Source organism: Idiotropiscis lumnitzeri, chromosome 5 (assembly GCF_059441095.1).
Source record: "Idiotropiscis lumnitzeri isolate Australia: NSW breed Sydney's pygmy pipehorse chromosome 5, RoL_Ilum_1.0, whole genome shotgun sequence".
Lineage (NCBI taxonomy): Eukaryota > Metazoa > Chordata > Actinopteri > Syngnathiformes > Syngnathidae > Idiotropiscis > Idiotropiscis lumnitzeri.
In genome coordinates, this window is record NC_142395.1 from 17,100,488 (window position 1) to 17,113,158 (window position 12,671).

The following is a 12,671-nucleotide window of genomic DNA, read 5'->3' on the forward strand; positions in this document are numbered from 1 at the left end:
TACGACACCAATATCTCTGCACCCCGGGATCACATGTGTCGGGCTGCGGGATTTTTGTTGAATAAAGACATGCGCTGGCCAGTCTGGCTGAGAAATAATGGGCCTTGCACTTCCTATTTACTCTGTGAGATAGGAAATCAATAGGAATCTTCCTGGAAGCGGCGAGGGGCATAAATTGGTGGACGCGGCCCCTGATGTGACACGCAAAGGCGGCAGAAGCACATCGCAGCTCATTTGGGCCAAAACGCGTTAGCGGAAGCTTCATCTGTAACGTCTGTTTATTTCCTTCAAGGATGACCGACGCCGTCCAAGGTCGGGGGGGAGTTTCACCCTTTTATTCTGATGCTTTTGAGCAAATCGCACAGTTCCCAGCAGGGCTTGCTTCTTGTGTTACTCATCAAAAGTAGTTTTTACGACATACGATGCAAGTGGCCAACGTCACACCGAATACACGGACTGGGTTTATATCAACAATACGCAAGTGAATGATAACATTTCGTCCGTCCGTTTGTTTAATAGTCGTCCGCTACCTTGATCGATTGGTCGTAAAGAGCAACTTTTTAGGCAATAAGCAAACCCAATTGATTTCTGCAACAACCATTTATTATTCGCCAGCAGAATATTGACTTTCCAGGTGTCACATTTTTTTTATGACTCTGCAAAGGACCTTTTGTCAGCTGCGTGGATACAACGCTGTGACATCAATTGTCATTGAAAACGAAACTGTACGAAAATCTCTAAGGTAGGTTAATTGAAAACTAAAATGTCTTGAATGTTTAGGGAAAAAATGTATGCTCAGGTAGCTGATAAAAAAAATGCAGCCGTTTTCTTTGTTGATGCACTTTGGAAGAAATTTATCCGTCATGTGCTGTTGTTTTAGACGCTGTTTGGGGTCAGTCATTGACAGGACCTTTCGTTTGCGAGTTGCAAGAATAAGACTGTGGCAAAACATTTATACAATGTAAACCTTTCACAACTTACGCGATGCTAAACAAAAACCAAACCGGTAGTTGCTTTTGAAAATAAAGAAAATAGGATTGCTCTTAGAAAGCAACCCGAGTCACAGTCTTGAGGAAACAACGACCAAGTACGGAATCTTGGCTTGCGGATAGAATTGGACCTGATTTTCAGCAAACATATCAACTCACTCACCAAAACAGCCTTTTACCTGCTGCAAAACACCTACGCACTGATGAATTGCATGTTCCACGCAGACCAGGAGGTGATGATCCATGCTTTTCTCTTCTGTAGACTTCATTATTGTAACGTCTTCTGACTGGACTCAGTCAAAAGAGCATCAAATAGTGTCAGCTCATTCGGAACGCTGCAGCTTGGATTCGGACCACAACTGAGAAATCTGAACATGTGACTCCAATCGTGCTCTCAGTCAGCTGTAGAATTGTTTTTAGAATTATCTTGCTGGTCTGTAAAGGGCTGAATTTGGGTCCTGCTGATTGAATATAAATGCAGTAGTCCTCTGAGGTCTGCAGACTCAATTAGAGGAGCCCAGAGTGAAAAGCAAATATGGTGATGCAGCATTTAGCTGTTATGCTGCACACAAATGGAATAAGATGCCAACAGAATTGAAGTCAGCCACGAGTGTAAATGCTTTTTAATCCCCCCTATACGTATTTCGAACATTTTCCAGAAATGTAATCAGTACGGTATTTTAGTAATTTGAGAAACCTTCTTGGATTTCCTTACTTTTAAATGTTTTTGAAGTCTTGTCGTTAGCTGTTTTGTTTGCAAATGCTTTTAGGTGTTGTTGTCTTTGCTTGTGTGAAGCACATTGAACTACCTTGCCTTCATCGGTTTGTGCGATCCCGTCAGAATGCAATGACAGAGTATTGCATAATCTTTGTGTGTTAATGTGATGTCAGGCGTTCAATGACATGTTCGCGTTAGTGGCGCCAAGTGCAGGTTGGACCATTGCTAAATTTTACTTTTAGTCACTTGCTCTCATAATGACATTTTTAAATTTTTTTTAAGACACCAGTCTGTAATTTAATAAATGGCCTCGCCGTACATGGTCGATGTGGAAGCTCAACAGATACGTCAACATATCGCAACTCATTTGGAACAGAAACACCCAACATGTTTTGCACAACCTGTGTCCTCGCAGTCCACCGTAGAGAAAAAAAAACAACAACAAGGCGGTCGGGTGACGTGGCGCGGAAGCGTGAAGGGCAGCCGCGCCACATTCGTATGCATGCAGGCAGTGAGCCATGCAGAGGGATTTCGCTGAGGCGAAGCGAGGAGGACAAGGGGCGAAGCGAGTGTCGGGGGGCTAACGGCGTCCTGCTGAGAGCGCGAGCCCTGCTAAAACAATAGTGTTTATGTCTGACTGGCTGCACGCCCCAGGGGGACACCGAGATGGGCTCGCACTGGGATGAACAAAGATGGGCAGGAAAGTGAGCACGAGTGTTCCAGTAGTGCTGCACGACGGTGGCCCACTGAAGCTCCGTAGTACACAAAGAGAAATATTACCAGTGTTTACTTTGAGCAGGTAACTCATTTGCATACCTTTGTCACCCAGCTGGCAGCTTTTAAAACAAAAGATATATTTTTACTGGAAATCCTCCCCTGTGGTGAAAAAGGCTTGAGCAAAACATCTGCAGGTTGTGTTGCTGCTTTGGAAGATTTTGGTTGCTTGTGTGTGAAATAGTCCTTGATGTTTACTGAAAAAAAAAAGTTTGTCAGGTTTATCTTGGGACTGAAGAGTCTTTATGGAAAACGTACGGTGGGTTTCAATAAAATTTTTAATTGACGGGAATCACATGCTCTCAGTTCGTCAAAAATGAAATTGTCTTTAATTTCCACACAAAGCTCATGCTCGATTAATTTAAAAAGAATAAATTGTCTTTGATTTTTATAAAAATATGCATTGTTCATTGAATGCTGTATTGTTTTTGCTGTTTAAAAAAAACATGCAAAAAGGCTTAATTATAAAAAAAATAATAGCAGGCAAAAATGAAGCGAGAACAAGAACCTGCACTGCTATAGAACTAAGCCCAACAAAATGTGCTTATGTCAAGAAAAGGAGAGGAATAAAATGGATTGTCAAGTACATTTCCAATGACGAACGTGTTTCAGCATCTCATTATTTTTCCGTCTAATGGCAACTTGCAGCTTCATCATTTCCATTGCTTTGCTGATCCTTTCTTTTTTGAGGTGCTTCTCTATTCGGCAATCCCGTTATTCATTATCACATTTTCATGCGACCATACATAAGGAGAGAAAGCTGTTTTTATTCTTTGGCGATACTCTGAAGTTATGCAGATCTCCCAGTGTCAATTTTTTGTGCTGGGATCCAAGTGGCTTGATTAGTGCTCATCATTGTTTGCTTTGTCATGCCAAGGAAATATCTTTGATTTTAATGCAAAAAATGGTGTGCATTCTAATTTGATACATTTTAGTTTTTGCTGTCAAGCCCATTTCATGGTGCTTTGATGGAGTGTAATAAAGTCATGGAGGAAAAAAAGGGTAAGACTAGCAAGACCAGTTTTTATTATCATGCGACTAAGAGATTGAAAATAAAACATAGGATGCCTAAAAGCACTGTTTTGGGCCGTACAATGCCACAACGATTGATAAAAGAATTGAAGTGGGTTTTTTTTGTTGTCATCAAGAAAACCTTGGGAGACTGCTAGATATCAGCGTTTAAACATTTACAAGCTCTTTTTGTTGTCGTTATTTTTTTACAGAGAAACAACCGACTGAAGGATCAATAGGCGTGGAAGAGGTTTGGTGGTTGTAGGTGACCGTGTTTGTTTTAGCTTGACATCCTTGAATATGTTTATCTGGCTTTATTTTCCCGTGCATTGTAATAATGACTTTATATATTTAATTTCTGTATTCTAATTTCTTTTTAGCTGGGTCGTAACAATAATGGTGGTGGATATCATTGTCGTCAATCTCGTCATAGTGCGATATTAACTCATTCAATCCATAAGACGTGTATCTAAGTTTTCAAAAATTTAGGCCGAGACTCCCGAAGATGTAGACATACGTCTTTGGCTTTTTTTGTGTGTCGCCGGGGGTGTACACACACACACACACACGCACACGTGCACAAAAACATTGTATATTGTTGATTTCAGCCGTTTTTTTTTTTTTTCTTGTGAAAAATTTTGTTATCAAAAGCACTTTTGGTCATGCTTATTTTATATTTATAGAAAAAGCATTATTTAGATGTTTGAGCTTCCACAAAGGCAAAAATAGTAGTCAAAACTGAAATTATGCTTGAACTGCATTCTTATACAAAAAGCTCATTTTCTCATTTTTTTTCCCACAGAAATTGGAATTTTGATGAAACTCTTTGAACGCTGATTGTGGAACAATGGAAAAATATAGAAACAAAAAGAATCTAATCTTTCACTGGGAGTTTTTGAATGCAGTGGAGTAAATATGTAAATAAATATATTAATAATAATAAATTATAAATAAATATACTAATATATAAATATTTTATATATATATATAAGTATATATATATATATATACTAACAATAAATAATAAAAATATACACAAGTAAATTTAAATAAGTTAATAATCAATAAGTATTAAATAACGTGGTTTTCTTTGTGATGTATGAAGTGATGTTTTTTTTGTAAACTCCATTCTTCACTCTAATAAAATATGGCCAGACCGAGCATGGCTGGCATGATTGAGGACGGAATGGATTGTAAAAGCAGAGGGCAGTATTGGCTCCAGGGAGGCGAGTCCAGTATTTGTTAACTTGACAGGTAATTAGAAGAACAATTGAGGTGTGGCTTTGTTCCCCAACCTAAATCAAGTTGAATTAGTCAACATATTGACTATGTGAGTGGTTAAACATTCTAAGGCAGGAAAGACGGCTGCGGCTTTAAAGTGCAGGGGACATTAATGGACGCGTATGCTCACTGGCCAGAGCTTTCAAAACTACGAGAAACAAAATGGTCTCTTATGTTTCAGTTTTGTAGCTCGTGTCACGCTGAAAATTGTGATATGCAATTGTAGTCAACCGCCTGTACTCTGATCCCACTGAATACAATCCAGTGCGATCAGCTGCCTTCAAGTTACCTAATTCTTAAAAAAAAAAAAAAAATCCACTTGTGTCAGTTAGTCTCAGGAGAGGAGGGGAGAACTCAAATGTGGAAAAAGGTGCTTTGGTCAGATGAACCAAAGCATAATTTTTGGGCCTGCATGCAAATTGCTATGTGTGATGAAAAGCTAGCGCATCTCCCGGAACACAACATTCTCATTGCGAAACATGGTGGTGGCAACATCATACTGAAGGGTTGCGTTGCAGCAGGGACTGGGAAGCCGGTCGGACTTCATGGGACGATGGATTATTATATATAACAACAATAATGATTTTGTGATTATGACAATTTTGTAATTGTTGCATGTAATGATCGTAATCATAAATTTCAATTAATTGCGCAGCCCTAGCTGCAAGTACACCAAAAAAATTTAATAAATCCTTTGGGTTCATTGAATATACCTAATTCGAAAATGTACATCGGTTGCGCATGGTTTAACGCGTTAATACTGAAACATATAAATTTTTTTAAAGTGTAGTTTTGTTTTGAGTCATTGATCATTTTCATAAAAATCAAAGGCAATTGAGTCATAAAAGGTCATTTTACATTTTCTTTGAACGAACTGAAGCAGCGTAAAATGGCGCATGTTTGATGATGTATAGTCTCGGAATGAACGCAATGTATTTTTTTCAGTCAAGCTGAAGTATGTCCGCTTTTGTAAATACAGAGGCCGAATTTGGTTTCATGGAATTGAGTGTCTTTTCTTTGACATTTTTCCCCAACATCAAAGACAAAAGCGATTCTTCACCGCATTTTTTTCCCTCCCCCACATCATTAAGATGTCAATTCTTCTTGCTTTTTTTCCGACCGCTTTCCATTCCAGTCCATTTACTCCTGCGGAAACACACTCATGCTTTGTCCTTCACTTCACTGCTTGTTATAGTGTAAATGTGCAAACAAAGCGCACTACATATTCAGTACCCTACATCGTACTGTACGTCTTAGTGTTTATCTGCGCACCCGCGAGTCATTATGCTCACTCATTCTGGCATATTACGTTCTCCATTGTGGGCTTTTAAAACGGATAATCCCCCTCCCTGCTTTTTTTTTTCGGCCTTCTCCACACCGGGAGAAGTTTGAAGCCGGCATTGTAATCTCCATCGTGTCAAGGCGGGGAAAATGTCCCTCCTCCAGCAGAAAACATTCGCCAGGGTCCAACATCTGCATGCCAGGCTGTTTTGGGCAAGCTAATCTTCCGATTTGAAACGGGACCAAAAAAACAATGGCGTTCTAATCCCTCCCTTTTTTTCAATCCATGAGTGGTGTGGTGTAGAAAAAAAAAAGAAAGAAAGATGGAGCTATTTCATGCCTCGCCGCTTCCACTGTTTTTTATGAACCACCACACCCTCAATGTCGCCCTCTTCGGGATTTATAAAGCCTGCCTGCAATAGTCAGACACCTTTTAGAAGGACGAAGGTACTTTTCATAATTAGGAGTGTGTGCGAGTGTGTGCCTGGCTGCCTTTCTCACTCGAGTGGCAGTAATTTAACTTGAGCAAAGATAAGACGTGGCATCTCCGGGAGAAGGTGCAATTTCCTTAGCTGTCGTTCCTGTTATTCATTTGACAATTGGCAAACATCACCGGCACACAGGATCTCATTTGTTCCCCTGCACGGCCACCAGAGTGGCCCGATTTTAATGATTGTATGCGCCGCGCCGTCTGTGAAACGTGTGTTCTGTCAAAAAAAAAAAAAAAAAAAGTTAAGAAATAGTTCGATGTCTTATCCGACAAGTTTCTGTGAAAGTTTTTAGCCTGATATCAAAGCTTTTTTTTTCTGTGCAGCTGTTTGGTATGAATATCCGTTTGTTTGTTTTTTCTAATTGCTGAGTCATCAAATAATAGACTAGTACAATACAATACAATTTTATTTTTATAGCGCATTTCACAAAAGATGAAGAAAATGATTTTATATTTGGAAATCTCTCATCAAGGCCTTTAGATTGAGGTGTGAGTGTCGAGGTTGTTGAAATATAACAAAAAAGTTTGGACTGTATTGAGCGACTATTTTTGTTGCAGAGCCAAAAATCTCCTCAAGGCATTCAATTTGAAATGTGACATAATGTTGGTGGTTAACAATCGAGTTGAGTATGTTGGCGCCTCATGGAATTGAAAAAAAATAAAAAATAAAAACACACAAATTGTATTTTTTGAGGGGCTAAATTAATAAATAATAATAATAATAATAATAATAATAATAATTTTAAAAAACAATTTAAGTTGGAGCAACTTTAAAATAGAAATTATTAATTTTTTTTTTATGATAACAATGTTAGTTGGTAAGAGTTTTTTGCTCCAAAACAATTTGAGGATTTGTTTTTTACATAAATCTTTAAATTGGGGGACAGTTAGGTATGTAAACTCTTAATTCTCACATTCGCAGAGCTAAAATTTGATCTAACTGTGTAAGTACACTTTCATTTTACCTGGGCTGGCAGTCAATGATATAATTTGCCCTAAGACTCAATGGGACTCATTGAAATGTACTTTTTGACCTTGTCATAGGTCAACTCTGACCTTGGGACCCTCCTTAAAATCAATCCATCAATCTTCACCAAAAAGCTAAAAAGCTACGAAACTAAAAGATATCTAAGGTGTGAAAGCAAAATCTCACAGATTGTTTATCTTTGTGTTATTGTTTATTCACTTATATGACGACAGGCTTCGTTAAAGGCGAACAGTGGCCGGTCTTAGAATCGACACGAACTGCTGTTTTGCGCGTGTGCCTATGACACAAAGAACAGCTCGTTTGTCTGCAATGTAATCACCTTGGGAGGCGTAACAGGCGGCGGCAAGTATAAATCTTTGAGACTGTGATTTAGTGGAGCGCCCGTGTCTCAGATGACCACCCTCGCGTTGTGAAATTATTGGCTCAAGACAATGACAATGGTTCTCAGCAGACACAAAAAACTTTGTTTTTTGTTGTTTTGCTTTTCCAATGTAACCGTGATTCCACTGAGACATTTCTATGCAGCGCTACTGTGATAACGTTTCCTGAGTGTTATACCATTAAAATTTCTGTCAGTACCTGAGTCGGCATATTTTCAACCTTTGCATTGTAGCTTGCATTTCCTCTTACGTTCCAATGGGTATGCCCAGTCTGACCATGCTGTAGCAGTGGTAGAGATGTGTTTATATTCATTCAAATTGACCCAGGGACTCTACCTGACTGTCGGTCACCTGAACAAAACTGTCCCGAATGGACTGAATATTACATCTTCAATATTTTTAATTTTGTCCACTTAAATTGATTAATACTCATTGAGCTTAGTTTTAAATAATACAGTATACAATGCTAAATATGGAATACTGTATTTTACCAACTATAAGACACACTTAAAATCCTTACATTTTCTCAGAAATCGGCGGTGAGTCTTATAATTGGGTGTGCCTTATGTATGGACCAATTTGTTTGTTTTATATGTTGTTATTAAGCCCCCGAGGGGGGGAAAAAATCGGCTAACTCAGCCAAGTCACAAAAATCGGTTGACGTGAAGAATCCTGCCTCAAAGGGTGGCGAGACAATTATCTGATTTATCAGTGGAAAATTTGATAATGGATTTTAAAAAGATTAGTTTATTACAACCTTATTACCATTAGTTACTATTAGTCATGAATGACATTCATTTATGTAAATATTGTTAATACTTCTTACATTTTCCATTGGCCACTTATACAACATTCCTAGAAAATCACAATGCCCCGTCACCGGTGCGCTATTCTTGGAACATGCCTGCGGGCTACTCATGTGGTCCTCATGGGGCTACCGGGAGCTGGCGGGCACCACTCTGGTGAGCCCCGTTGTCGGACCATGTAAAGGAGGGCTGCTCAATCCTGTTCCTCTGAAGCCGATGTCCTGCCCGTTTTCCATCTCTCCCTGCTGCAACACACCTGATTCAATTGATCACATAATCAGTCTGCAGAAGTTGTACGAACAATCCTGATCATTTGAATCAGGTGTGTTGCAGCAGGGCGAGATGGAAAAACGTCCAGGACATCGGCCCTAGAGGAACAGGATTGAAGACCCCTGATGTAAAGGTAGACTAAAAGTGGTGAAATCCGTATTCAATCCAATCTCTCGCAATATTCTAGACCCTGGATTGGTCGCCCTACACTTCACAGCACACACATCAGAGTGTTGGCCAGCATGCATTGAACTTTGCAGGCTTTTTGTATTGTCCTATCACATCTGGTGCATTATTTTTTTTCCCCCGTGTTTCTGGAACCGCTCAACTTCTGCGTCAGGGGCCAAAAAATCTGCCGCTTTGTCCCGTGACAAGGGAGCGCTCGACGTTTGTAGCCAGCACCTTTTAAACATCTTTCACAGAAACCATTTCTATTCCTGACTGAAACTTCCAGCCAACTTGTCTGTGTTTTTTTTATTTTTTTTATTCTCTCTCTCTCTCTCTCACTCCTGCACGGAGCCCTAAGAGGGCATCACTCTCCATGCGTGAGCCTAAATGAGTTTAATTTCGCTAATAACTTCTTAATAGTCTGTTTTTCAATAGGCTGATTGAATGGTGGCGAATCTATTTGGAAATTTTCCCCGGAGACTCTCACTACATTGTAGGTGTGAAGGTTGCATGTGAAAGCTGTTTGAATTGCATTATTCTATCAGGTGAGCCAACATATGTGTTCAGAGTTGACAGTTATTAAAAATCAGAGACAAAAACCAGTAGAATGTGGCTTCCAGTTGACTAATTGCCTCTTCTGCAGCGTGTGTAAAAATACTACCTGCATCCATCAGGTTAGCTGGAAGCTAGGAGGAGACAGCTAATCAACGCACAACGTTCAGTAAAGCTTAATGCTCGTCATAAGGAGTTTTAAGTTGGGGCCGTGTCACGTGTCGCGATTTGAAAATGACACTTTAATGCCAGCAAAACGCATACACAGATGTGCTTGAAGTATATAATGTCAACAAAATATAGTTTAGCTTCAGCTATCTGTCTTGCATAACTCGGATTGTTTGGATTGGTGAATTTCCTTCTCTGAATTCTTTCAAGTCCGAGCGCTGGAATTAGCCCAAAAGTGTCTGCTTCAAATTTAAATGGACGGGAGAGAAGCTGTGAGAACTGTAATTATGCTTTTATGATAGACATGTCCGATGTTGGGACGTGGTCATGTCAAGAGATTAAAATTCATACATGTTCTTTAGATATTCTGATGTGTAAAAATGTGGGAGTTTTGAGGCATATTGTAGCCCTAACATTTTTAATGAAGAAGTTAGACTTTATTGATCGGCTTGACTTAATTGACACTTGACTTGATATGATTGACATGATTCTGACTCACGTTTGGATTAAAAAGAAAAGTGAAAATAAAAGTTGAAAGATCTGAATTGAAAGTGTCAAGAAGGTGTAATGGAAAGAACTTGTCTTCATTAATCTACAAGGCTTGATCTGACTGATAGGACTTGATTTATTCCCCAATTCCAATTCGAAAAGGAGAAATTTCATCTTGAATTTCCGTGTTGCCATTATCCCGTTAGGCGTCGTCACACCGCCTCATCCTTTTCCACTAAGTCTATCTTCTGCATCCTACTCTCTTGCACAACTTCCTCTACCTTTCTTGCCTGTCAGCTCCATCCTCATCACCTTCCTTCCAATATACTCACTTTCTATTCTCTTGGCATGTCCAAACCATCTACTGTTCATCTGCTGTCTCTATCTTTTTGCCAAAAACATTGAACCATGGCTGTCCTTCTCATTAATTTAATTCAAATCCTATCCATCTTGCTCACTCCTAAAGAAAACCTCAACATCTTCATTTCTTCCACCTGTTCCTGTTGTCTCAACCTCAATGCCTGCCTCATCGCCGTTTTATAAACTGTCCTCTTCGTCCTAACAAAGATTCTTCTTTCATTTAACAATGCTGACATTGTCCTCAACTCTTTCCGATCCATTTCTTCACTTCCTTCCCACACTCACCATTAATTTGTAGTTTATAAGGTCCTCCACTCTTGCTATTGCTTCTTTCTGTAGCATCATTTGTCCTCCTCAACAGTTCTCATTCACGCAGTCCTATTCTTAAATTACCATTCCCTTTTTCAAGGTTTTATTCAAAATGTTCTTCATTCCAAATGTACCCTATTAATCTTCAGTGTTCCTTCCATAATACCATGCTGCTAGTGTTTGTACATCATAGCAAGCAGCGGTTTGCCACGGTCGCTCAGATGACAAAAAATAATTTTCATGAAAAAGAAAAATGGCACACTATGTTGAAAATGCAGATTTTCAACTAGAAGCCAATTGTCACGTCATGTAGTTTAGTTCAAATTGAGTTTCTTCAATATAATGTCAATGTCAAGTTGAATCTTGTGTTGGTGCTAGTAAGACTGAAGAGTTTTAAGTTGTCGACTCAAGTCATGTGACTTAATTCCAACACCGATGCTGGATGCTCTCAAGAGCTCTAATAAAAATCCATTTAACACGAACAAGGGTTCAATGTACATATAGTTGTGCACTAATAAATCTTATGGTATGCTCTACCTCGACAGGTACCCCGGTGACCCGAGTGACCGCCACCGATGCGGACGACCCGGTATACGGCAACAGCGCCAAGCTGGTCTATAGCATCCTGGAGGGGCAACCTTACTTCTCTGTGGACCCCAACTCAGGTGAATTTTCAAGTTCCTGTTCAGGATCACGTTGAAATGAACCGCATAAAAGCACAAGGTCACTCATGTTCACTAAGGTGCGCTGATTCAGCTCTTATTTCAGTGAAATAGAAAATGTACACATTGAATCTACGTTAACACACAAAAATAATTTCACGTGCTCAGAAGAGTTTAATACCTTCCATAGCACTCAAACTAAGAAGGAAAAAAAAAGTTTAAGCAGACAATTTTTGATCGCCAGAAGGTCGTAATTTTTACGCTGGCACAAGACACAAAAAAATGTGTAGTACCATATCTTATGGACCAATGGATGCACCAGAATTTTAGCCGCAATATGGGTTCATTTTAAATATTTTTATACATTAGGCGCCCAGGTTGTAAGGCACATTATTTTTGTGAAACGTTGTATGTTAAATAGTTTAATCTAATTTTACCATAAGCTTATTTGATAGAATTAGCACGATTAGGCTAGTTTCAGACCGCACATGAAATATCAGGTCGCGCCGCCGCGTGTTTCGCTTGCTTTTGCTCGCCGTGCAACTACACAAGGGTTGCTTTGACAGAAGAAGAAAAAAAAGTTGATCTTGTTGACCGGTAGTTGTGTTATTAGAGTGACTGATGCTAAATGCTATCTTGGTTGACAGCGCAAGAGCTGGACACAAATCAATGCACTCACCATTATCAAACCATTTTTACTCTGTCCCGGCAACGATTGGAATTGGGCTTTGTCGTTTACCTTGGGCCGGTCCGGTCTCACATTAAAACAATGGAAATATGTCACCACAAAAGCTCAGCTTCTGTTTATTCTAACTGGCAACCGCAGCATTCGGCTAGTGGGATATTTCCAATGATTCTTTGACACGGAAGCAGGATGTAGTTCTAGCTCCGATATGACAAAAACAGACACCTGCTCGTAATTTGATGTGGATGCGAATTTCGGGAACATAATGAAAAGGAATTTGAATTTAAGAT

The 12,671-nt window shown here is 39.5% G+C and overlaps 1 protein-coding gene across 2 annotated transcripts in view; it reads left to right on the forward strand.

The window, feature by feature from the left end:
* cdh8 (cadherin 8) overlaps window positions 1–12,671 on the forward strand; it is a 126,994-nt gene that overhangs the window by 75,017 nt on the left and 39,306 nt on the right. For both annotated transcript variants that reach the window (XM_088295830.1, XM_088295831.1), the window contains exon 4: window positions 11,580–11,699. In XM_088295830.1, coding sequence (XP_088151956.1) covers window positions 11,580–11,699 — 120 coding nt within the window. The remainder of the gene's footprint in view (window positions 1–11,579; window positions 11,700–12,671) is intronic.